The 27,892-nt window shown below is 41.0% G+C and overlaps 1 protein-coding gene across 1 annotated transcript in view; it reads right to left on the bottom strand.

Annotated features, from left to right (window-relative positions):
- Positions 1-217: 217 nt before the first annotated feature.
- Positions 218-27,892, bottom strand: part of SIAH3 (siah E3 ubiquitin protein ligase family member 3) — an 82,497-nt gene continuing 54,822 nt past the window's right edge. Inside the window, exon 2 of the mRNA XM_027873478.1 lies at positions 218-898. Coding sequence (XP_027729279.1) covers positions 218-898 — 681 coding nt within the window. The remainder of the gene's footprint in view (positions 899-27,892) is intronic.

Raw genomic sequence — 27,892 nt, 5'->3', positions numbered from 1 at the left:
TAAAATACTACATAAAATTATACCAACAAAACAGGAAATACATTACATTGTATACATAACATAATGCCCATGGCAGACAAATATTAAATACCACAAAAGACCTGAGACCAGAAAAAGAAGTAAAAAGTCTAGAGTCTTGACATCCCAAAACCATGGAGACACAGCCAATGGTTTGTTGTTCTTGGAGGCAGTAGGTGTGTGTCTGTGTCTCTGTCCTTTAGATCTCAACTTCAGGAGTGTGGACCTTGCTTGCTGAGATTGCAATCCCAATTGCCAGACTGCCATTGTCAGAGAAGAGCTGGGCCAGGGAGGTGTTCAGTACCAGGCAATCACCATCAGTGATGATGGAGTCCACACACTCCAGGACCGATCTCGGGGTGGCCTCCCACTTGAGGCGCCTTTGGTTCCTATTGAGCTCCAGGCGGTAGGTGAAGCAGTCAGCCTGAGTTGGGGTCCCAATCAGCATCATGGTGGCAAAGAACTGTGGGTTGCCCTTATACTTCTCTTGCTTCCTCAGGACCAGCAGGAAGTGATGACCCAAGCAGGAGTGCATGATGATCCAATCAGCTGGTGCTGGGAGGTTCATGTCCGTGGCCAGGAAGACTATCTCTGCTCCCTGAAGGATGTCAATTCTGTGGCTTTGCCTCAGGTGGGACAATACCACCTCCAGCTGGCCTTCCCATTGACAGGAGAATAAAGGGCAGATGCAGAGGGGAAGCGGTGCCTCGTGCAACACTGCCTCCTGATGGTGAAGGTGGTGAGGGAGGGAGTGATGGCGGTGGTGGTGATGGTGGCGTTGTTGGTGGTGGTGGCGGTGGTGGTGGTGGATATGATGGTGAGGATGGAAGCCAGCTGACTCTGGAGTACTCTGTGTGACTGCACACCTGGTGGACACATACTGCAAAGGAAAGAGAAACAGGTTAGTGAGAAATGGTGCTAGGCCTTCTCCCCAGTCTAAGAAACTTCTAGGGTAGGAGTTCTTAATATTTTGAATATTATAATTATATATAATATATTTACATGTGACATTTATATACTTTAAATATTTATATAATATTTATAACTATATATTATATTATATATTTATATATTATATATTATAATTATATATTTATATATAATATGATATATTGAGACACAATTATCCATATATATGTAATATACATATTTTAGCTACAATACATCTACATATAATATACATGTATGTGTATATGGACCCCGTATTAAGAACCCCTGCCTTTTGAGGAACCCCATAGGTGAGAAAGATATGACATCAGTGAGAAGAACCCTAGCCTGGGGTTTTTGCTAAAGAAGAGAAAAACTCAATTATAATGCAACAAATAAGTAAAAGTGACAAGATTTGTATTTTTAAAACAGAGGAGTATATTGTGAACTTAGGGTTCTTAGAGATCAGTTCAGAGGGAAAAACAGTAATTAAGCCTTTTTGATTCCCTAATTAGAAGATATCATGAAATTGGTACACCCCCTCAGCCCTACTCTCTACCTCTCCAATTGGAGGGTGAAGCCATGAACTTCAAATCTCCATTTAAGGAGAGAGTTCAGCTCAGATATCTCCTCATTTCTCACCAGGCTACACTACTTTGAGACTTCTTTGACTGACTTCTCCACCATGCACCCCAAGTGGGGTACCTTCTCCTTCTCTTCTCCTTTTTCAGTCTCTTTTTGTGTATAATCTCTTCGCCCAATAGATTGTGATATCCTTGAAGGCAGGAAATGTCTTTCCCTCCCCGATATTTGTATCCCCAGAACTTAGTACAGTGACTGGAACACAATAAGCGCTTAATAAATGTTTCTTGACTATTGACTAGTCAGTTACTCGTTGGACTAGATGATTTCTGAAGTTTTTCCAAATCTGAGATTTTGTGATTCTTTGAAACCATATTTCGTAAACAAGTTGATTTTAAGGTGCAATGGGATATATGGTGAGATATCTTCTTTAGACAGTTGGAAATGAGGGGCTGGGGCTTAAAAGAGAGAAGACAGAGCTGAAAGTAAAGATTTGATGGTTTTCTATGAAGAGGTAATGGTTGAAATTGTGGGAATAGAAAATTACCAAGGGAGAGACTGTAGTAAGAGAATCAAGCAATCAACCAACAAGCATTTAGTAAATGCTATGTAGATGACAAGCACTGTGCCAAATGCTGAGGAGAGAGAAAAAGCAAAAACATTCCCTGAACTCAGGGTGCATGCCTCTTAAAGGGGAGAAGAACAACCCAGTGTGCCTCTCTCTTCGTCAGTCCAGAGTGCTGACCTGATTATCTCCAATGGTACCAAAACTCTTGTATGTCTTACTACATACATGTACCCTGGTGGCTTTAAAATGGCCATAGCTGGCTTTACAAAAATGGTGTTTTCTTCCACATTTAAAGTTGGTGCTAAAATAGTTGCTAGCATTTATCTATCACATTAAGATTTACAAAGCATTTTTCAAATGCAAATGTTAACTCATCTGAGCCTTCCAACAACCTTTGGAGGTAGGTGCTATAATTATCCGCAATTTTATAGACAAGGAAACTTAAACAAACAGAGGTTAAGTGACTTGTCCAGGGACACATGGTTTGTGGCAGGATTTGAACTCAGATCTTCCTGATTTCAAGTTCTTAACTCTGTACTGTGAATGATTCAATATTATCTCTCCATAATGAAAACACCAATACTAATGGTCCATAGTCCTTTACATTTAGCATTCTGGGAAATAATATATTTTGATGGGTGGCTTAGCTGTGGCTGCTCTGAGTAGAGCCCTGAGCTCTTTTCAATTCTTCTACACAGAATCACCATGTATTTGATGCTTTTTATTAAAAAAGAGCCACTCTAATCCAATTTCTGCTACCCCTGTTATGTTGTTTCAGCCATGTCTGACTTTTTGTGATCCCATTTTGAGTTTTCTTGGCAAAGATACTGGAGTGGTTTGCCATTTCCTTCTCCAGCTCATTTTTTACTGATGAGGAAACTGAGGCAAACAAGGTTAAGTGACTTGCTCAAGGTCACATAGCTAGTAAATGTCTGAAGCTGGATTTGAATTCAGGTCTTCCTGACTTCAAAACCAGCATTTTATCCACCATGACACCTAGCTGCCCCATTCCTCCATTAGCCACCATCCTTTGAAGGAAATCACGTGTATGGCTATGTTTTGAGGCAATAGTATCATAAGATTTAGAGCTGGAATGAGCCTAAGAGGTTATCTCATCCAATCCCCGTATTTTACAGATGAAGAAACTGAGGCCCAGAGAGGTAAAGGGACTTGCCCAACATCACACAGGTAGTATGATATAGTGGAAAGAATCAGAGAAGCTGGGTTCAGATTCAGATAAATGGTAGACCGCTTATTATCAGTGTGACCTTGAGCAAATCATTTAACTTCTCTGAGCCTCAGTTTCATTCTGTGAAATGAAATGGTTGCACTAGATGACCCCTGAGGCACCTTTCAGCTTTAAATCTATGGTTCTAGTAACTATTAGAGTCCAGATTCAAACCCAGGTCTTCTTATTGTAAATCTAGTAACCTGCCAATCTCTCTATCCTAATTCACCAGTGTATGATGCTGCCTGAATACGTCTCTTTCTTGGGTAGTACGGGGCTGGTGGCAGGGGTATAGTAGATCTACAGTGGGAGTCAGAAGCTTTGCATTATTGCCCCCACTTCTTCCATTTACCTGCCTGACTTTGGGCAAGTTATTGAATTTCTGTGAGTCAGTTTCCTTATATATCAAATGATAATCATAGGATTTCTTCCCTTGCCTTCTTTTCTCTTGCCCTCCCTTCCCTTCCCTTGTCTTCCCTTCCCACCTATACTTTCACTGTTTTAGGAAATCCCTGTTGAGGAAACTCCCTCTTCCTTTAAAGATTTCCACTTTCTCTGCCACTTACAGTCCTAGTTTCCCGGTACACTGAGAGGTTAAATAACCTCTCCAGGATCACACAGACAGTATGTTTTTATTTGTTCATTTGTTTGTTTTTTTGGGTGAGGCATTTGGGGTTAAGTGACTTGCACAGGGTCACACAGCTAGTAAGTGTCAAGTGTCTGAGTCCGGATTTGAACTCAGGTCCTGCTGACTCCAAGGCTAGAGCTCTATCCACTGTGCTACCTAGCTGCCCCCAGACAGTATGTTTTTGAGATGAGACTTCAGCCCAGGTCTTCCTAACTCTAAGGTTGGTTCTCTCCCTGCTACACCTTGCCTCCTTTACCTCAGCATCTGAGATTTAGATAATAATCCCTAACCTAACAGCCAGGTAGTGCAATGGACAGAGCATAGGACTGGAGTCAGGAAGATGCCTCAGTAGTTGTTAGCAATGTGCCTGTGTAAGTCACTTAATCTCTATGAGCTCAGTTTCCTCATCTGTAGAATGCAGATAATAATAGCATCTACTTCCCAGAATTGTTGTGAGCCCCCAAATGAGATGCTATTTGTAAAGTGCTTTGCAAAATTTAAAGTGCTATATAATTGGTAATAGTAGTATTTCTATTATTATTCCTCACTTTGGTGAGGTCCCAGAGAGGTATCATATATACAAGTATTATGAAAAATGTGGAGTGCTAAGCAAATATGAGGCTCTTCTATTAGTGCCTTTAGTTGGAGAGAGCTGGTGGCATTCAGCTTAATTAATTCCCTCCACAGACCTCTTGTCTCTTCCTTCCACATCTTCCCCTCTAGACTCTGAGGCAGCAAGCCTTAGGACCCTGGTATATTTGTTTCTTCATCAAACCCCAGGGAAGAGTTCCTAATGTCCTTGGCCTAGGTCTCCACGGTCACACGCAGTGACCTGCAAAAGAAAAAAATTCTGAGTGTCTGACTTGGAAAATGATGTGTCTGTCATGGGGACTTTTGAAACTCAGGACAGTGTGGAGGGATAAGGGTTGAGGAGAGCAGGGAATTTCTAGTTCAGGGGAAATGGCTACTGTTTCATTTCATTTGACCCTCAATGATTTAAAAGGGTGGATTGGAGGGACCTTTGGTCCTTCAGGCATTGGAATGGCTCTGACAGGCACAAAGATTTCCCATTGGCCTGGCAGTGGTGGTGATATGTTTTAATTTAAACCAAGATCCTCTAAGAGCAAATATAATAGCTTGCCCTAACCTATAGCTCCTGATGGAAAGAATAATGAACCCTTAACCCTGCTAACAGTGAGCCATACACATTCCTGGACCCCGGGAGCATTCAATCCACCTAGACTTGCCTGCCTATTCTTTTGTCTCTAGCTTTCACTGGGCTTTATTGCTTCTGGGTAACAACGTAGCCAAGTTTATAATCCCCAGTGCAGAGACTGAACCCAATGACTATGCAAATCAAGCAGGACATTATGAACTAATCAAGATTTCTACTCTTGCTGTGTGACTGTAGAAGGGATTATAAAATAATAAACTTGGGCTTCATTCTACATTTCTCGCCACTTCTCCCGATGAAAGATATGGTTAATTTAAACTATCTGTGGGTAAGCAGGTCATCGGGATGGTGACTAGGAGAAAGTGTTTTTTAATCGCTGCAATGTTAATCTGAAATGTTAATGGTCTCAGAAAATGAATTCTCATCTTCCTATCTAATATGGTGGATGTGTGAGTAATTACTTTCCCTCACTAAACTGTTAATGCAACATTAGTGATTACACTAATTAAAACTAATGAACTCTTACACACTGATAAACTCCCTCAGTCAGTCAAGTGGGGGAGGACAGTTCTTCCAACAGTTAGATTTAACTTCTCTCTTGGACGATGGATCTTAAATTAACCTTTAGAATAATGCTCCGAGATTGGTTTTAGAAATGGGAAGCTTTAGAGACCTGGTATAATTCTTTCCCAGAGATTAACAGCATCCATGGGGCCATTTCCAGCATCAGTGTAATTGAATCTGAAAATGCTTTCGCTAATATGATAAACTACACTGGTATGGTGTATAACAGCCAGGCTGTGGAATCTCAGGCCAGGTAGGAAAGAGCTTGTTTCTGTCCATATCCCATGACACACCTTTTTTGATGACTTTCTTTCTCCTTGCAGGTCAGGAATCTGATTTACAGGATTGTATTTCCCTCCAAAGCTCTCCCTTCCCAGAACATTACTGTGGTAATCCATTTCAACAGGAGGGGGGATTTTATTCTCAACTCTAAGTGACTGCTGCTTACACTCATTTGCTTTACATTCATTCATGACCTCATTAATGAGTATTAATTAAGAAAAGGCTCCCTAGTACCAGAAGAAGGGCAAAGGTAACCATCTTTCTCATTTTACACTAGGGGGGAAAGAGGCATAGAAGCTAACCTAAGAGTCAATCACTCAGGGCCAGAAGCTAACGTAGACCACCAGTGGTGGGGCATCCCGCCCCAAACCCACTCCCAGCTTCCTCTGTCACTGAAATACCAGATTTCTGAAATCAAGCTCTGGAAACACTAGCTGACCATTTTTTTATACCAGTCTCCCACCCTGGTAAAGGAAAAGCTCCAAACAGGAATTTACTCAAAATCTTTTCTAGCTTCCTCAAACCTTTCATTATTGCCCATTGTTTCCTACCTCTCCAATGCATTTATCGTGTGTTATTGTGTGTGATAGGAATCTGTATTTGTGTAACATACCTTTCCTAGACTGGAAGCTCCATGAGGACAAATTACTTACCTTATCTAAGCTTTTTAACTTCCCCAGCACCTTGCACAGTATTCTGCACAAAGTATGCACTCTACAAATGCTTTTTAAATTAATTGATTAATTGAAAACTGGAGGACTCATTTATATAATGATAACCAGATATGCTTGTATGCCCAGCACTGGGCTCCATGGGTGAATGCCTAATGTGGTTGGTGATAACAGTCTGGGTCTAGGCAGGAGGAGCTGAGAAATGCTATTTATGCATTTTGCGCAGTAGAAGGTTCACAGTTGATGGCTTGCATTTTAGTAAAGTTAAGAGAGGGACCATCTGATGAGAGACAGCTAGAGTTAGGGGATTAAAGAGATAGGAAAAGGTTTAGAATACCTCCTGTGGGGCTTATATATTTCAGGCATATGGTGAGATCAGGTGTACAGATAAATCTTTGTAACAATGAACTATGCATGACCTCAAATCAAAATGAAACTACTTGCCTTCTCACGGAGGGAGACAGTGTGAGAAGGAGAGAATTTGGAACTAAAAATTTTTTTTAATGATTATTAAAAAAAAATTGCACATGTAATTGGGAAAATTTAATGAAACAAAAATAATTTTTAAAAAACACAATGAAATACACATAAAGGGTTCTTCTTTACTTTTGATTGTCTTAAGATGGTCTCCTTTCTGATACAAGATGAACTCCTTGGTTCTGTCATCCTAGGATCTGGAGAACAAGCTCACATTCATCTTTGGATTCAACATGTCTAAAATGAAACTCAATGCTTTCCATGTCTACGCTTACCCCATCAACCAAATTTCTCTCCTTCTCTTAAAGGGCACCACCATTCTTCTAGGCATCCAGGTTTGCAACCTTGGAATCATCCTCAAATTTACCTTTGCCCTCAATATTCAATCCCTTGCCAAGTTTCACTGATTCTACCTCTTCATCATCTCTCCACTCATAGGACCACCACCCTAGTTCAGACCTTCATCACTTCTTGCCTTTTGCCTTGTCTATTGCAAAACCTTCTGATTAGACTCTTGGCTTACGGTCTTTTTTCCTCTTTAATCCATCCTGCATACACCTACCAAAATAAACTTCCCAAGTGCTTACATGACCATGACATTTTCCTGCTCCAGGATCTATCGCTCCCCATTGCCTCTAAGATAAAACATAAGCCCCTCACCTTGGCGTTAAAAACCCTTCATTGGGACAGCTAAATGGTGCACAGAGCTCTGGCTTTGGAATCAAGAGGACCTGAGTTCAAATGCGGCCTCAGACCCGACACTTACTAGCTGTGTGACCCTGGGCAAGTCACTTAACTCCTATTGCCTCAGCAAGAAAAAAACCCTTCATTATATGACTTTTCTAAATTTATGTCATATTACTCCTTTTTATGAACTTGCTATTTCTCAAAGTCAGCCCTTTATCTCCTGGCTCTCTGTCTCTGCATAGGCTCTTTCCCATTCCTAGAAAACACTCCTTCCTCATCTCTGTTTCTTAGAATCCTCAGCTTTTTTTAAGATTCAGCTCATGTGCTGCTTCTTGGTGGGAAGTCTTCTCCCAACTGGATGCTGCCATAATGCTAGAGGTAACTCTGAGCCCTGCTCCACTCCCACCTTTGGGTCCACTACTCAAATATCCCAATAATTGTTGGATGCAGATATGGTCACTTACATCACTTGGATAAGCAGGGAATCACAAACAAAAATCTTTCTGATAAGATGGTGGATCTTGCCTTGTATCCTACCACTACACCCTTACAGACTACCCCTCCAGATATTGCCTTATGGCCTATTGTACCCCAAAGACTCTTGGTTATTCATTTTGCTGTTACATCCTAAGGACCACTTGGCCATTCCATCTACCCTGAAGCTGAATCCTTTTTTATGTGTTGTCTACACTAACTACAATGTAAGCTACTTGAAGGAAGTCACCTAGGGGCAGCTAGGTGGCACAGTGGATAGAGTATCGGCCCTGGAGTCAAGAGGACCTGAGTTCAAATCGCACCTCAGGCACATGATACTCACTAGCTGTGGGATCATGGGCAAGTCACTTAACCCTGATTGCCTCGCCAAAAATTAAAAAAAAAAGTCACCTTTTCTTCTATCTGAAATGCTTGGCACACAGTAAGTGATTAATAATTGCTTTTCCAACCTATAAGCTAGTCATTTTATTTTTCTATGCCTCAGATGTTTCTTCAGAAAAATAAGGATAACCCAAACCCCTTCTCAAGTCACTGAATTCCCTTAGGGATATATCCTGGAAAGACAATACCTGATGTGAGAAAGCCAAAGCTAGACCCTGGAAAAATTATGAAGCTTGTTTTGAGTTCAATTAAATTAATTAAGTACCTATTTGGTGCCAAGTACTGTGGTAAGGCTGAGGAGGTAAAGACAAACTCAAAATCTCTTTAAGGACCCCAGTCTTTCCTTTCTGACACCCTTCTTTTTGTTCTGCCACCCCAAATGTCCTGGGACTTGTGTTCCCTCTCTACTCCCCCAATTAAAACTATAGTCCTGAAAGGTACTGTTATCAGTCATACAATTGTAAGACATAGATTTAAAGCTGGAAAGGACTTTATAAAGCCATCTAGTTGAACTCCTTCATTTTACAGATGAGGAAACTGAGGCTTAATGAGGTTAAGTGACTTGTCCAAAGCCACACAGGTAGGAAATGTCAAAAGCAGGAGGTGAACTCTTCCTGACTCCACCACACTGCCTCTTGGGCATTTATACCTTGGCTGAAACTGCTTTGTATGCTATTTGCATTTTAAGCTTCATCCTACTTGTGGAATAAAAGCAGTGGGCAGATTCTCTCTAAACCCTTACCAGGACATTTGGGGGAAAGTAGCAAGTGGTTTTCAGCTCCAACTCATTGGGGATTTTAAAAAAATCCCCCCTTGTCAGGAGAAAAACTTGCCAGTATTGATTGTGCACACAAGGAGCTCACTGTTTTTCCCACACCAATTTCATGGGATGTCACTTTCACTAGCTCTATTTTAATAGCCTGCATGTGACTGTCTGATGCATCCAAAGTCCCAAGAGATGATGCTGTGCTGGGTTGTTGCCAAATAGCAAAAAAAAAAAAAAAAAAAAAAAAAAACAGAATGAGTGGAAGTGTTGATAATGAGGCTTCATCTTTCAATGGGAGAAACAAAGCTCAAATTAGAACGTGGATGTTGGGTTTCTTTGCTCTCTCTTCTCAAGCAGGTCATACCTGGTACGGAGAAGGGAGCTTCGTGCAGACAGTCCTTGCTAGTTTGAATTCCTGGATGGCTATTTTTAATACTTGGAGCTGAGGGGTAAAGGGAGGAGGGGTGACTATGTAGATGCAAAGTGCTTCCTTCTGGATGGTATTTTGAAATCACCTGGTTTTGAGGAAAGCTGAGAGGAGGGGAAAAACAAAGCTGGTTTGCCAGAAGTGAACCTTTTTGCAGAAGCAATGCTATAGTGGATAGAAACCTGGACCCCAGAGCCAGGAAGACCCGGACTCAAATCCCATCTTGGAACTTAGTACCTGTGTGACCCTAGTCAAATTACTTGACCTCCATCTGCCTCAGTTTCCTCATCTGTAAAATGAAGGGGTTGGAATCTTTGGCCTCCAAGCTCCCCTCCAGTTTTAAATCTATGACTTTCTGTATCTCAAGCCCCTCAGGACACAATGTACCAATCTCTCTTATGATTATTTGTTGATGAGATGTGGTGTAGTGGGGAAAGAAATAGATTAGGAGTTAGAAACCCTGGTTTGTGTCTCTGAACCATGGTTTCTTCATCTGTAAAAGGAAGTATTACCTGACTTATAAGGTTGTAGTAAAAGAAAAAAGCAGGAATTTTCCTCAGGGAGGGGAAGATAAATTGTAAAGTGATGTCATATGAGCTTTTATTACTGAATATTCCTATAGAAAGGATTTAAACTGAGGAAATAAAAAAATATATACACATATACATATACGAATGCAAGATACATTAATATATGTGATATACTATAGACATAATATATATGTATTAATATGTGATATAATATGAATAGATGTACAGTATATTAATATACATAAATGCATGTGCATATATGTATATATCTATGTATATCTACATATGTGTGTGTATTTGTAGATACGTAGTCATAGAGATGGAAAGGACCTTAGAAGGCCATCTCATTTTTCAGATGAGGAATCCAAGATTCAGCATGATTAAAGGACTTGCCCAAAATGACATAGTAATCATTAGAAGCAGGATCTGAGTATGGTCCTCTGACTCTAGTGCCAATGCTTTTTGCATGGTACCAGCCATCTTCTGAAAAGGGTAATATATTTTGCCTGAGGATAGGGGAGGATAGGGTCCTTGCCTAGGGATTATTTGCACACCACTTTCTTCCTGCTAGAAGATGCCTCACCAACCCTATGCATCAATTGAATTCAACAAACATTTATTAAGGACCTACCATGGGTAAGGCCCCGGCAAAGTGCTGGAGAGATGAAAATAACCCCTGCCCTCAAGGATCTTATTGTCTTTTGGGATGCAACAGGTAAAGAGGCTCAAGGAAGGAGAGGGCTCTTATACCTGGAAGGATGAGGGAAGGCTTCCCACAAGATCATGGGATCATAGTTCCAGAGCTGAAAAGGACCTCAATGGACATTTTAAAGTTAAGGAAACTGAGACTCTCAGAGGTTAGGGGATTTGCCCAAGGTCACACAGATAGAAAAATTTGGTGACAGGCTCGAGGCTTCAGGTATTAGGAAACAGGGGCAGGATTCAGATATGAGTTTTCTGACACTCAATTCAGTGTTCTCTCTTCCACACTTTGTCAATCAAACGGCAATATGTAAATGAGACGTATTATAGCTATTTATTACTCTCTGGCTTAGCTCCATTGGTTACTGCATGTTGCTAAGGAGACCTAAACTGGGCAGTTAATTCCTCTCTGGGCCAGCCAGCTGTGCTGGATTTCATATTCTCAGAAAGTATCTCTAACCATCCCTTCCCTGCCTTCTCACTGTCTAAGAAATCCATGCCATTGATCACAAGAACTGGACAAGATTGCAGAAGGCTGAGCCTTTACTAACAGTACTGTTGAAAACCATCTCAAAATGTATGCAAGGGGAAGGGTGATCAGTAAAACATCTTGTATGAAGAGTAGCACTTTGAGTGGGCTAGGTATGTATTGTAAATTCAATAATAATTTATTAAGTACCTACTGTGTGCAGAGTTCTCTACTCTGTGCTATAGGTGCTAGGAGAACAGAGCTTAGATAACTTGAGATCCCTGCCCTAAGAAAGTTTACAATTCAACAGATGTGATGTCTTTCTGTCACCTGCTTTAGATGCTAAACTCCCAGGGGTCAGAGACCAAGTTTCCCCTTCTCTTCTGAACTCCTGTGGCACTGACTATTTATACCACACAAAGGAGCACTTCATTGTGCAGCAAATAGGCACCTCGTTCATGCCTCTCTTGCTTTTCTTTGTATTGTAAGGGGAAAGGAGGGAGTCAGAAAGATGCATGCACTGATAAGGAAAGAGCTCACTTTCCCACATATGCCCAGAAAAGAGTTGCTGAGTGACAGGGACTCCCATGTGGGAGGGAGGTTAATGTCTAGGAGATGGTAGTGATGAGAAAGGCGAAGGTAATCTGCAGAAGCTGGAGACCCTACCCAAAAGGCAAAGGCCAGAAGTGCCTGAGGCAAGCTGGGGACCAATAACAAATACCAAGAGCCAGAGCTAATGGAGGGTCACCACCATGGAGGACATGGGGCAGGTGACACTGAAGTGGGCCTAGGACCACTGTATACTTGAGTGATTGACACTGACTACTGTCAAGAATCTTTTCCAGGGACTATGAACTGAATTGTAGGGGTGAAGCCTAGGTTCCATGTAAGGGGTGCCAGATTTATCCATCCTTACATGTCTTGTAACAAAGTATGAATACTTGAACTTGGTAGCCTCTCTTGCTTGTAGGAAGGGAAAATGAATGTTGTTTGCTTGGGAGAGCTAAAAGTGAACCAAATTCTGATGTTTCCACAGAGACTTCTGAGTGGGGAATAAACACGAACCATCTTTGTTGTTGTTGTTCAGTTGTTCAGCTGTGTCCAACACTTCATGACCCTTTGGACCATAACATGCCAGACCCTTCTGTCCTGCACTATCTCCCTAAGTCTGTTTCCATGACACTATCTATCCAACTCATCCTCTGCCATCCCTTTTTCCTTTTGCCTTCCATCTTTCCCAACATCAGGGTCTTTTCCAATAAGTCTTATCTTCTCATTATGTGACTAAAGTTTAAACTTCAGTATTGACCTTCCAATAAATACTCTGAATTAATTTCTTTCAAAAGAACATGAGCCGTACAGGATATTAATTCTAGAGAATCCCTTAAGATTTAACTGCAATCTTTGTAAGCCTAGAGTTTGGGGTTCCATGGAAATGGGTTACAAGTATATATTGCCTTGTGCTCTTCACTCTTGTTTCCCGGATGTGTTGCTCTTTGGCAATTTGTTCCCAAACTAGAGTCTCCTTAAAGCAGAAATCCTGTCCTATTTATTCTGTGTTCCCACTCCCAATGGTTGGCACAACTCTGGGCACATGGTAAAATCACTTGTTTAATAATTTTATTAACAATGCTCAGAACACCACTTCCCTGGGAGGGCTTTGTGTTTTTCAAATAATCCCCTGCTACCAAGATTTTTTCCCCCTAGCTTTTCCCCTACATCTCTGCTGCTGTTATCTCCAAATGTGTACATCAGCATGCCACATAAAGACATGAGGTAGCCCAATCCTTAAAAAGCATGATTCCCTCAGAAAAAAGACATTTTGACAATTCTCCACAAAATAGCCCCAGTGACTAGATAGTATCAAAAAACAACAACAACAATAACAACAACAACTATTCTACTACTACTATTACTACTACTACTACTACTACTACTACTATTACCACTTTAACTACTTATATTTACATAGCACTTGACTGTTACAAAGAGCTTTGTATGCATTATCTCATTTGATCCTCACAAATATTACATTATTATTTACCATATGCTATAAATACTGTATTATTATTTGCTTCCATCACTCCCTATCCCCCTTTTCTTTCTTTTTTAGTCTAGGCTTGGTATTTCATCAGTGTAAGCATCTCCCAGTGTGGACACTGACTCAATTGAAAAGATTAGTAACTTGTTCCAACTTATTGTCTAACAGAGTTACCTGGAGGAACTCAATGAGTTTATTGAATCCAGGTCTCCCTGACTCTGAGGGTCACCCTTTGTCCAATATTCCAGAATTCCTTTCACTCTCATTTTGCAGATGAGAAAAATGAGGATGATAATAATAATAGCTAGCATTTAATATTTGCAAATACTTTATAAATATTATTTAATTTGATCCTTGTAACAACATAGGGAAGTAGGTGCTATTATTAACTCCATTTTGCAGATGAGGAAACTGAGACAGACAGAAGTAGAGTGACTTGTTCAGGGTCACACAGATAATAAGTGTTGCTGTTTGTCCTTTGTTCTCGAAGAGGACCATGACATCAGGAAGATGATGTTATGACTTGCAAGTGAATTTAAGTGAGGGAGGTCTGTGCAAAGTCACCAGCCAATGCTTTCTTCTCCAGAGCAAGGTGGGTCCAGGGGCAAGATGTAGATCAGGATGACTGGAGATGCTCCCCCCCCACCAGATAATAAGTGTGAGAGGCCTGATTTGAGCTCACGTTCTAGTTTTCTATCTACTGGGCCACCTAGCTGCTTCTAGATTAGATTGGAGAAGTTGAATGATTTACCCAAGGTGACTAAGAAAAGGTCGGGCTAGACTCTATGTCCCCTGATGCCAAGTCCAGAGTACATCCTTGTATCTTCAAGGAGATTAACCTTGATTAAATCACCTCATTTCTCTGGGCCTCAATTTCCACATCTATAAAATGAGGTGGGTGGGGGAATGGTCTAAGTGTTCTCCTGGGTCCGTTCCTCTTCTAAATCTATGATCCTATCATCTCTGGTTCAGACAAATGAACAAGTTTCATTCTCTGAAATTGAAACAAAAATATTTCAAGGATAAAGAACTCATTCCAGGGTGATAGTAACATTTCCACTATTCTTTTTAGAAGATGACTAGAAACATCAGGGATCCATTTTGACACACAGAGCATTGCCTCTTATTGTTTATCTAGCCTTTATGTATGCATCAGTGAATGAGTCTAAGAAGTCTACATACATACCTTCGCTGATTCAACCCAGGAAATCTCTCCTCTGAAATTGATCCATATCCTTCTTCAACTTCCTCACTCCTGGGGTTCATTTCTGACTCCCAATTTACATTCAGTTAACAAAGGGCCAGGCCCCTACTTCCATGATTCATTTTCTATTAGTTCCCAACTAGGTGAAGACATCACCTCGGTTCTATTATCTAGTTGAGGGACCGTGGCTCTTTTTAATCTGTGGCTGTTTTTCATCTGCTAGGTTTGGGGCATGCTAATGAGTTTTATAAATCTTGAAGATGAAAGACCATCCCCCCCCCCGCTCCAAAGGCAACTTTTTGTAGAACATCAGATTTTCCTATCTGAGATTGCTAAATGAAACCTCAGGCTCATATGAGTAATTTTGAGTTAAAATGTAATTACCTGAAGCCCTATTAATTATGAATACATCTGTAAGATCACTTGAGGACTGGCCCTTAGTCTGGTGAAGACTGGTTTATACAGGGCTGCTGTTTCGTTTTTTTTTTCCTCTCTACCCATTACAGACTGCAAGCCAAATTACAAATAGCTCATCTGGTAAGAGAATTGCACACGCAGCAGGGGCTTGGAATAGAATCCGATCTCAGAATTGGAAGGAACTCATATACCTTCCAGTCCAGAACAAGAATGAGCCAATGTCCTCAACTGTGTATAGCAGTGAGGCACTTTAAAAACTATTTGTAGATGTGAATGTACAAACCTTAAGAATACACAAGGGCAGTTAGATGGTGGTATGATTTGAGTGGTGATAGAAAGACCATTCTGCCAAAAAAATGCCTCACTCCTTTACCCTCCAAACCAGAACCAATGTATATCATGGTCCTCAAAATTGCACCATTAGAGAAAGGGAGGGCCATGCATAGATATCTGGGAACTCTGGGTAGTCTGTTCCAAGGAAGTACATGGCTATTGGAAACCAGTGAATTCTGGGTAGTCTTCCCTATTAGCAGGTAGCTTCCTGGCTCTCTCCAACTTCTCCATGGCCAAGCCTTTGTGTGCATGGCAAAGGGTGGAATACAATACTATTCTTACTCCAATGTATTCCCAATCCTAAAAATTCCTTTCTACCACATCAAGCTATCATCCCATCTCTCTCCTCCCTACACCAAGACTTCTTGAAAAAGTTGTCTATATCTGATGACTCCATTTTATCACCACTTTGTCCTGATCACCATCATTCCACTGACGTTCCCATTTCAAAGGTCAACAACAACCTCTTTATCACCAAATCCAAAGGTGTTTTTTCAGTCCTCATCCTCTTTGACTTCTCTGAAACATTTGATGCTGTTGACCACTCCCTTCTTCCAGCTACACTACTCTCTTGGCTCCCAAGATAGTTAGCTCTCCTGGATCTTCTACTTCTAGCTACTTCCTTTGTAGCATTCAATTTATCCTCTTTCTCTTCCCAGCCCTTCAATGTTGGTGTTCCTCAAGGCTCTCTCATTAGCACTCATCTATATTCTCTCTTTTTATTCCCTCCTTTGACAATCTCATTCATTTCCAAAGAGCCACTTGTTTTTTATATGCAGATAACTTCTTAATCTCCAGTCCTGGTTTTTTTTTTCCTCTTCCTTGAGTGGAGGAAAAATCCACCACTCAAGATACTCACCAGTTTCCTTATCTGTAAAATGGGGATAATAACAGCACCTACCTTGCAGGGTTATTATGATTAAATAAGATAATATTTGTAAAGCACTTAGTACCGTGCCTGATAGGTAACAAGAGCTATATAAACATTTATATATAAATATATATATATTTATATAAATACTCTTTTTCTGTGTTTGAACTTTGTTGCCTAAAAGAAATTTGCCTTGTATGACTTTCTTCCTGAAAATTAAAGTAAATCTGGATTATTTATGGTTCATTCAGTATTTCACATCCTATTTATTTATCACTAAGTTAATGTTAAATGACAATTTTGTCAATAATAATAGTCTGACATTAGTGACAGTCAATAGCATTCTTGATTCTGGGATAAGGGCATGAATTAGGAGTTAAGAGATCTGGATTCTATCACCAACTAGCCACGTGACCCTGATAAAGTTACTTTAACCTCTTCAGTTCTGAATTTTCCCCTCCATCAAATTAGGGGGTTGGCTTTGATACTATCAATTCAATGCAATTTACTTTTACAACCAACGAGCATTTATTATGCAAGGACAAAACTGAAACAATCCTCCTCAAGGAACTTAGTTCTGTTGATTAAATTATCAATTCAATTCAACAACCAACCGGCATTTATTAAGCACCTACTATGTGCAAAGCACTGTGCCATGTTTAAGATAGGAGTAATATTAATTAGTAACATAATTAAGATAGGGTAGGCCTTTATGGAAGTTACAGACTAATAAGAGGTTGCAGTAAAAAGTCATCAGAGGAAAAGCAGGGATGTTCTAGGTATAGAGAATGAGATGAGCAAAGGCAATGAGGCAAGAACGTGTGTCAGTGAACAAGGAGTAGTCTAGTTTGGCTACTAGAGTACAGAGTGCACGGTGGATAATAGTAAGCAATATACCTGGAAAAATCAGATAGTGCCATATTGTAGAGGGTCTTGAGGGCCAGGAAAGTAATGGAGTTTGAACTTTACTCGCTAAGAAGTAGAGATCCATTGAAAATTTTTGAGCAGATTAGCACGGTCAGATCTATGCATGAAGAAGTAAAAGAAATTCTCTCAGCATTTCTTTGGCTAAAGACCCCTTCTGTTTCCTTAAGGGGAGGAGTAGAGGAGAAGGAACATCTTTGGGTCTTGAGAGATTGCTCAAAGAGGCCCTCCATGAATCTTCAGCCCAGCAGTGGTTAGTTCTCTACTATTTAAGGAGGGCACTCAAGGAATTCATCCTATCATTTCCCACCCTGCTAACCTCTTGGATTTCAGAGCTCCAGAAACTCATCACTCTGCAAGATGAAATCAGCTTTGTAATTCCCACCTCCTCAGCTCATTTGCCACCCTAGCTTCAGGACTTCTTCATGCCTCACTCCACCCCACCCCCAGCTTCTTTTTATGTGTTGTCTTCCCCATTAGATTGTAAACTCCTTGAGGACAGGGACTTCCTTTGTATCCCTAGCATTTATCATGGTGCTTGGCACATAGTATGTTTAATAAATATTGACTATTGGCTTACATTTCTGAGTAACCCTTATGAGAGGAAGTGAGGAAAGATCCCTCGAGAGATAAAATAGAATGTCCATTACCTAGATGATGATGTATCTTTAGATTGCAGCCATGGTATGAACTCATCAGTACCTCTATCTTGGGCAAGCATGGCAGATAGGCAATGAAATAAATCCAGAACTGAACAGGAAGAGGAGATCTGGCTTGGCCACATTGGTGAAATTGGCAAGTCCTTTCAATGATCCTCAAATGCACCTGCCACAAAGGCACATTTTTTAACAATAATACCATCTTCTGATGCTACACGGTTGTGAATCACAGTACGACACTCTCTACAAAGAGCCACCGCTGTTGGAAGTCCAAAGAATGATGTATCAATACCAGATTGGGTACAAATAGGCTGCAGAATATTAATAATGATGAAGGTCTCTGTGAGGGAAATGAGGGACAGAATAAACACAAATGTAATGAGAAGCAATATGGCATCCAGGTTCTCTGGATCTGGGTTCAAATCCTCTTTCAGCCTCCTGTGTGACCTTGAACAAGTTATTTAACCACATAGGTTTCAGTTTCCTCTTCTCTAAAATGAAGAAGTTGAACTAAATTATTTCTATGGCTTTAAATCTATGAGCCTACGACTAGCTTTCTGTTCTTATATAAAGATATTGGGAGGAGTGGAGGAAAAATGAGGACAAGGAGATAGGAGAATTGCTTCCCATTGGGTTTGGGGACTTCACTGCTCTGCCCAGCCCTAATAACTCTTTCTTTCATCCAGTATTCACTGCTGAGTTACTACAGCAACAGCATTATCTCCTAGGAGCAGGCTGATTGTTTTCAACTGAGGAAACAGTGCCAAATCCACTTCAAGATGACAGGAATTCTCCCCATAAACCCAGGCAATTCCAGATGCCATCAAGATTACATTTCAATGCCCTGTGTGGTCAAACTTCTCTCCTGAGTGGGCCCTACTGAGAGACTAGAGTTGTTAATTGGATCAATGATGACAGAAGATAGACCCCTAGACTTTAATTGAGGGACCCTGAGGCTATGAGTGCCAAATCCACATAAGACTGTGCACCTTTGTGACTGGTTTGTTCACCTCAGGGGAGGCTTTGACAGACAGTAGGAGCTGTCATATCTGTAGCAGATTTCATCACAGGCAAAGAACTTAGGAACAGTCATTGATATTCCACAAAGAGATCACAGCCCACACTTGCAGCTACACCTCAAGGAAATGTTTCCTCCCCAGTTATGAGAGCCATGAACATGCTCTAGGCTTTCCCACCTCCATGCATTTGCTCATATTAGCCTTAAGCTTGAAATGCTCTCCCTTGCCCTTATTGCTGAAATTCTACCCATCCTTTAAACACCAACTCAAATGTCCTATCCTTCCTAAAACCTTCCTTGCACTCCTTTCCTCCCCATCCTTCAAAAAAAAACTTTCCCCATGGTTGTCACACAAGCATTTTGGTCATGGTTTTGCAGTTTTCTACTGCACTTCATTTTAGGCAGGCAGAATTCTTTTTTAGGTTTCTGTGCAGTTTTGTGTATATTTGTGCAGCTGGAGAAATTCAGAAGTAGGTCTTGAGCTGTTTCGTTTGCTAAGGGCTCCATGTGACTAATGAAAGTGTATCTCAATTTAATACATAGAATAAGTATCTCTGAAAGAGTATTTTGAGCCTCAAACTATGCCTAGTTTTAGAAAGAGTACTGGGGAAGATACCATACTCTCATGCATGGGAGAAAGAGGAAAACAGAAAAAGGAAAGAGAAGGAAATGAAAGAAACATCCATATAGTGACCGAATAACAACGTCTCAGAGTCAGAAGGAACTCAGTGACCATTTACACAACTTGTATTGGAAAAAGAAAGGTTAAGGTTGAATCCAATAATGCCCATTTCCAATAGCAATCTCTTACTTATATGTGGTCTTTATTTAGGATCGGGATTTTAGATTTAGAGCAGAGTTTGGAGACCATCTAATTCAACTCCTTCATTATCCAGAGGAGGAAACCTTAGGAGAATTGAGGCTTGCCCAAGATGTCACAGGTAGTGAGTATCCGAAACAGGATTTGAACCTAGATTCTCCGACTGTAGAGTAAGTGCTTTTTCCAGTACCACCCCTACTCCTGAAGTCATAAGGAGTGGTAGAGCCAAGATATGAACCCAGATCCTTTGTCTCCAAGTCCAATATTCTTTCCACCGCATCCTTCTGAAAGTACTTTGTAATCATTTGTTTGAGTCGCAGCCCTAAGGGGGAGAGACAGCATGGCAGAGTAGACAGAGAGCAGGCCTGGATTCAAGTCCCATTTTTGACTCACGCTGGTTGGGAAAGTCCTTTAACCTCTTGGTGCTCTGAATGCCTCTTTTAGACTGTAAGTTGCAGAGAAAGTACTGACCTGCATTTGTAGAGGGAATTTTCTCACTAGAAAGTTTCCTCTATCAGTGAAATCATAGGTCTAGTACCTATATAATATATGTATATATATACACACACATATATACATACATACATACTCACACATATATATGCACATACCCCATATATATGTATGTGTATATATGTGTGTGTGTGTGTGTGTGTGTGTGTATACTAAAAGCAGTAACATGGACCAGGAAAATTCTGGGCAATTATTTTTTCTCTTTTTGCTTAGCTTTTATTCTTACTCAACTTCATTTGAATGCCATTTAAAAAGGGATCAAAGTCAGTTTTGTCATTTCAACTTCTATACAACTCTACTGAGTTTTATTTGACAGAGCCCCAGAAAATGGGGTTGGGTGGGGCAAATGGATCAAAGGTTTAGATGGGAGTTACAAAGATTTTCCTAATTCTAAGTCAGATGGTTGTCTGGGACCACAGCCTTCAAATCATCAGTCATAGGTAGTCAAAAGAATAGACTCAATCTTAGCTTGGGAGGGGGGGAGCACTGTCTGGCTTTTGTTCTGCTGCCCTTAGCTAGGTAGGAAGGCTCATAGATTGTGTTATAAATGAAAAGAGCTCAGTCTGTTCTCACCAGGGAGAGGCTTTCTAGGGACCACACCTTGATACATAGGAGCAGGGAGTCAGTAGATGGCAAGAGCTAAAGTCCACAAAAGGGTAGTGGAGAAAAGTATAGCAAGGACAATGCCAGTGAGCAGGGTGATATTGTTACTAGAATACAAAGGCAGCACTGAAGTGTGCATGTACCTTCCATAACGTACCCTAGCCATACAAGTTACCAGTCCATGCTCCCTTGCATGTTTTGTGTACATCTGTGTGTATGTACCTTACTCCACTGGTGGTGTGGTAACATGTAGAAGAACAAATATGTCCTTGGGAAGATCCCTTCTTCTTTAACAAAAAAAAAAACAACTCTAAATACATTGGATTGATACCTTTTGTTTTTACCTACTAGTCATATAGGTACTCTCCCACTCAGAACTGAACCTTTCATTGTAATAAAGAAAAAGTTAAATAAAAACAACTAATAAAGTGACCACATCTGACAATGTATGCGACATTCTGCCCCCATAGCGCTCTACCTCTCTGCCAAGAGGAGGAGAATGTGTTGTACTGGCTATTCTCTGAGGCCAATAGTGGTTATTACATTTAGTCAGATTTTATCTTCCTTTCAGTTTTTGTTTTATTTACATTATTACAGATATTATGCATATGGTTCTTCAGGTTCTGCTTATTTCATATTCTGTCAGTTAATCTAGAAATATAAAATTATGTAAGATTTCTCATGTTTTTCTGAATTTTTCACATTTGTCATTTCTTCCAACATAATAATATTCCATTATATTCATCCACTTGTTTGATTCCTTGTTCCCCAGCTGATGGTCAGACAATTTCTTTTCAGCCGTTATCACAAAAAGTGCTGCTATGAATATTTTGGTATCTTTATGTCATCCTTTAACCTCTTTGGGGCATTTGCCTAGTCGTTACCTCTGGGTAGAAGGGAATGAACAGTTTAGTCACTTTTCTTGAAGAATTCCAATTTGTTTTCCCCGATGACTGGACCAATTCACAGCTCCATCAACAGTATGTTAGTGCATCTGTCTCTCTACAATCTATCTAACATTGCTTGCTTTTTTTTTGTTTTGTTTCAGTCATCTTCGCCCATTTGCTGGGTATAAGGTGAAACCCCAGAGTGGAATCTTTTCTTCCCACTTCATTTGCTCCACTATTTGATTAGATAGATGTCTTTTGTTTTGAACTAATATGTCTACTGGCTGGTTTATAAAAGCAAACATATAAGTGGGGACTTGGAGGCTATGGTTTTTAATGGGTTATGACTTCCAGAGTACCTCAAACCTGGGGTAGTTTTGTTTTGGTTTGGGGTGGGGGGAGAGGAGAGGCAATGAGTGAAATGGAAGCCCAAGTGTTATACTTAGCTATTTCCATTATCTATATTGAGAAGTTAAAGTAGCTGATCTATTCTACAAGAATGACAACTTGAACTGTTAACCATTCAGTTAACAGATGTGGTTACCATTTCATTAACTCTATGCCGAGTCAGAGATTCACATGACCCTGAGGATGTTCAGAAACGAAACAGAGGCGGAGCATAGCCATTGAGTAATCCTCAAGTAGGCAACAAAGAATTGTTTATTTCCTTTCTTTTCATGGAATTTAAGTTTATCTGTTAGAAGACAGCTTGGTAAGAATGAGTAAATTCTCCATTTTCCATGGCTGCCCACAATTTCCTACTATTTACTTGACACCTGAAAGACTAAATTGGGTTTTTGTGTTCAAGGTTTGCAGACACTTTCCTCTCTTCACTTTATACAGAAATCAAATAAAATAAATATAGAAAAATAAATAAAGAAAACTGTGTTATGTTCCCTTGAAGCTCTTCCACCACATGGGGAGTAAAGCCTTTGTGGTAAGAAAGAGGAGACTTATTTATAGGAGAATAGGCTGAGAGTGATGCTGTCCAGCATCTGGCAGAGCTATGAGTTGTGCAAATCACTCCTTTCTTACCACCTGCTCGTCCCCTCATCTCAAAGCCTATGGGGGGGGGAGGTGGTTTTATCCAATCTGACTTTGGTTCTTCATTAGAAGTGAGCAGGTGAGGAAAGAGGTCAAAATTCAACTGAACATGTGTCCCACCTACAGCGAGAGAAAATTGAACCTATTTATAGAGGATGGAAAGTTTAGAAGGTCCTGACCACCCGTCTTCCTTCTCCTCCTCCTCCTCTGCCTTGGGAAAAAAAATAGACTTCTGTGAATTTAATGTTTCTAAAGGGTACCTGGTCGGTCGTGGAACTAGATGCTCATTACACAGAACAAGAGCAATGAAAAGTCTTGCAAGGAGGCAAAGGAGACTCTCTGTGCTCCAAATCTTCAATTTTGGTCCTTACCTGGAAATTTTCTCCCCATCTTAAGTAAAGGCGACACCCAGTTCCCGTAAAACACCTGACTTTTCCATATCCCTTTTATGTGAAAGAACTTTGGTAATCATGAATCCCAGCTAGGTGGCCCAGTGGCTATGGAACTTCCCCTTTTTCCCCTACCCTGACAGAAAACCCAATTTTCTTCTGTTCTCCCTCTCTCTATCCCTTAGGACCAGTCCTTGGTGTTGTAGTTAGTGATGCTGGTACTTGGGGCAAGATCCACAGAAACTACATAAGGCAAGCAGAGTGAAAGATGCCTTCAAATCAACTTTTCATGGCAAATTCAGTCTGGGGGTGGAGACAGGAGTCCTTGGACCTTAGGACATAAAGCTATGTTGTGGAAGAAGTCATGGAGACTTCATCCCATTTGAGTGTTGGGTAGGGTATAGGTGATGGGAGTGGGGGGGAGGAGGGAAATGGTGGGATGCAGACAGAATCTACAGTACAACTTGGAACCACTGCTTACAAGGAGGACAGGGCCAGGCATTGGGCATATGTAGAGGAAGCATGACATTTGGTACCTTCCTATTGTACCTATTTGCTCTTTTTTTCCTAGTGAGGTGCTAAGCTCAATTGTTTCCAGCTGCTGAAGGTATAGAAGTGCTTTCTATACCCTCTGACAAAGCCTTTGTTCCCCTCCCCTCATATCATCTCTGTCCATTCCAGCTTCTCACAAGACCTCTCTAGTATTGAGACAGGCAGGGAGGAATAAAAAGAAACCTGGGGTCCACCCCTTAGACTCCTGTCATATGAGTGTTCATCCCCTCTGAGTGTGTTCCTGGCCCTCCATCTCTCTTTGTCGATGACTCAGGAAGAAAACCCACTGAGAGGAAAACCATACTGCTCCATCAGGGTCTCCTGAGTATATGACAGGAGAGCGAGCCTGTCACAGGGAGGTATTAGAGTTGTGCCATCGGCCCAAAAAGCCAAAGACTAACTGGGGTCCTGAAGGGCAAAAGAGACTTTTCTGTCAGGCTGATAGGCAGGCTTAGCACAATGGTACTTGGGTGAAACGAAGTCCAAGTGGGTAACCTAGATGAGGCCACTGGGTCTGAACATGGAGTCGGGAAGACCTGAATCCAAATTATGTCTCCTAGACAAGCCACTTCAACCCTCAGCCTCAGTGTTCTCATCTGTAAAATGGGGATTAATAATAGCACCTGTCCCACAGGGTTGTTGTGAGAATCAAATGAAATAATACAGGTAAAGCGCTTTACAAACCTTAAAGTGTGATATAAATGCTACCTATTACTATAAGCAAATTAGAGTCGGAGGACTGAGTGAGGCAGTCATACGCACATGCACCACACTTCACTCATGTCCTGTTGTCCAGGGCTATGTTAGGTACCTTCCTAACACACCCATACCCGCTCCCACCCTCTACCCATACTCCACACACACATACACACATACACATAGCTCAAGAACCACAGTTGCTATTGCAGGCCATTGCAGACCCATTTCCCAATTAGAGGCCCAGCCTTGCTCTTTATTCCAGGGACTTGTCCTCCTTCCCCAATTCTGTGATAAAGTGAGCTGAATAACCTAAATAACCTAGATAAATCTTTCTTCTGTCTTTTGTATACCTATTGATCCTTTAATACCTTGATGCAACTTTCTCTCCAAATGGACCTAAATGATATTGAAAACAAGAAGGGAGAGGAGGTGATATAAAGGGGCAGGGGAGGGAATGATTTAATCCAAGAGTTTTTAACCATTTTTGTGTTTCATGGACTCATTTGGAAGTGTGGTGAAGCCTATGGATGCCTTCTTAGGATAACTGTTTTTAAAAATTCATAATTGAAGGAAATGCTAAATTTCATGTAGAGGTTAGTGAAAATAAACATGTAATTTTCCCCAAGCAAGTTCATAGACCCCCTGAAATCTCTCCATGCACCCTTTGGGGGGAGTCTATAAACCCCAGGTTAATTAATTGTTCACAATGAAGGAAGAGGGCTGCTTTGGTGGGCTGATCCCTCACGTAGAGGAAGGAAAGAATAGAGGTGAACTGGGGAAGCCAGACCGAGGTGGAAAAATGTCCCTGGGGTGGGGGAGGGACTTATATCTTGTCAGAAGTCCTACCCCTACCATTCCTTACCCCTAAATTCAAATTGTTCTTGTTGCTTTTATCAATACTAATTCAAATTTCTGTAGTTAAAGTCTACATAGAACCTTCCTTACAAACACATGTACCCCTATGCCCACTACTAACATAAATAATGCAATCAGCAGACCTACTTCAGTCCCCTTCCCAGTCCACAAGAGTCCCCAACCCTGCTCTTCCTTCACCAGCCTCCTCCTACCCTCCATTCTGCTTGAGTCCCTTCCCCTCCAAAATACCCTAGCTTGTAGCTAAGCTGGTGGAGTCCTTCTTACTGCTTGTTAGGTGGGGCCAATAAAAGGGGAGGTCAGACTCTCTTCTTCCATTACAGATGTGTTCCCATGTGGAACACATATAGTGTGGCGCCATGGGTAGAATGCTGACTTCTTTGTGGATAGAGCCACAGAGACTTGAGTTCAGGTTCTGCCTCAGACACTTAGTGGTCATGTGAGTTCCCTGAGAATTCCTCAGTTGCCTCATCTGTAAAATGAAGGGATTGGCCTTGATGACCTTTAAGGTCCCTTCTAGTCCTGAATCTATGATTCTATTAGGATTGTACCATTCTCAGGCATATCTATGGGTTAGAGGGAAGCTATCATCATATGTCTTAAATAATATTTATTTTATGAGGAAATGTGTACTGAGTAACAAACAATAGAGGACTAACATAAAATTTTTTTCAGAACATACCCTAAACATTCGTATGTTGGGGATTCATCTTTACTTGGCATTTCTATAGCACCTGACCTTTGCAAAAGAACTTGACAATAATAACTTGGTGTGTCTTCACAACATTCCCCGGGAATTGATGGATGAGGGAGTCAAGACAAAATATCTTCTTCGCAGTGTTGAGCAGGTAAGGAAACTAAGCCATACACTGTACTTTTCAAATGCAGTAGAAACCAATGGAGTGAGACTCTGAAGATGTAGCAGCTGTGTGATAGGGTTGAAGAGAGCTCACAGTTGTCCAAAATGATTGATTATCCTCTTGGCATCCTTCCATGAGACTGGTAATTGGGGCAGTTGGGATGAAGTCCTGGTGTTTAAGATAGAAAGTGCTGCAAATGGTATTTGGAGTGGGATTTGAGGGGAGACAGAAGTGTTAGTCTTGGAGTGACACTTGATGTGAGCTAGCATAAGAGAGCGATTAGTTATTGATGAGCCTAGCAAACTGAAGATGTGTGAATCAGTGCATGGATGAGAGGAACTGGTTTTGGGTGAGCATCCCCAATAGATTTGTGGGCATGTTTTGGGCCCCATGTAGCAGATCCTTGTAAGTGCCTGGGATATGCCTCAGGTGAACTTCCTTTGAGGGAGCATAAAGACAAATGGAGCTTAAAGCAGCACATAGAAACAAATACCCACAACCTGTGAGATGGAATCACATTGGGTCCTAAAGCTGATCTCTACAGAGGCCATCTAGGGATCATGATAACAAAGTCTTGGTCAACACAGCAATCTGATTGGTGTAGTGTTGGACTGTTTGTAATCTCCTTCCATAAAAAGAGAGTGCCTCAGTGGACAACACATGAGGCTATTGAGTAGTTTAGCTGGAGAATGAGTGTGAGTTGGTCTGTATCACAGGGAGAGATTGGGGATTGGTGGCACAGAGGATAGAGCACCAGCCCTGGAGTCAGGAAAACTCATCTTCCTGAGTTCAAATCCAGTTTCAGACACTTATTAGCTGTGTGACCCTGGGCAAGTCACTTAACCCTGTTGGCCTCAGTTTCCTCATCTGTAAGATGAGCTAGAGAAGGAAATAGCAAACCACTCCAGTATCTTTGCCAAGAAAACTCCAAATGTTTGACAAAGAGTCAAACATGATTGAAATGACTGAACAACAACAACAACAAGACCTGTGGTCTTGTCTCAGCTCTATCCCTCACTCTGTGGGACCATGAGCAAGTTACTTTACCACTTTCTGGCCCAATTTTCATATGAGTAAAATGAAAATGGCAGAACTTTCTGTGTCTCTATCATATAACAGCAAAGAAGCTTTAAAAATGATTTGGTAAGATTTTAAAACTACTTAAAAGGGCTCTACAAATACAAACAATAGCATGATTACTTAGGGCAAAGGGATAGGGACTGGGTCTGTGGTTTCAGTGGTACACAGAACTCTCTGAATGATGAAACTCCCTCCACCAATGCAGGCTGGCCTTTTCTCTACAACTTGTAGTCTCAGAGAGTTGCCTCGAACAGAGGTGCTGACCATGTGTGTGGAATCCACAACATTCTAGAACCAGTGTGGCCCAAGGCAAATTAAAATGTAGTTCCTATCTGATTTTAATGTGTTGACATATTATTGAAAAAGAAATATATAAGCATGTGTGGTTTTCTAAGTGAATATGTGGCTTACAGGGATCCTTACGTACAGCCTAGTGGCCACCATTTATACTTGAGTTTGACACCATTGGCTAGAGCAGAGAGAGGATATATAACTTGCCCAGGATCACAAAGTCCATATGGGTCTGAGG

Source organism: Vombatus ursinus, unplaced genomic scaffold (genome assembly GCF_900497805.2).
Source record: "Vombatus ursinus unplaced genomic scaffold, bare-nosed wombat genome assembly UNPS02014802.1, whole genome shotgun sequence".
NCBI classification, from domain to species: domain Eukaryota; kingdom Metazoa; phylum Chordata; class Mammalia; order Diprotodontia; family Vombatidae; genus Vombatus; species Vombatus ursinus.
This window is presented reverse-complemented; position numbering and strand designations above follow the sequence as displayed.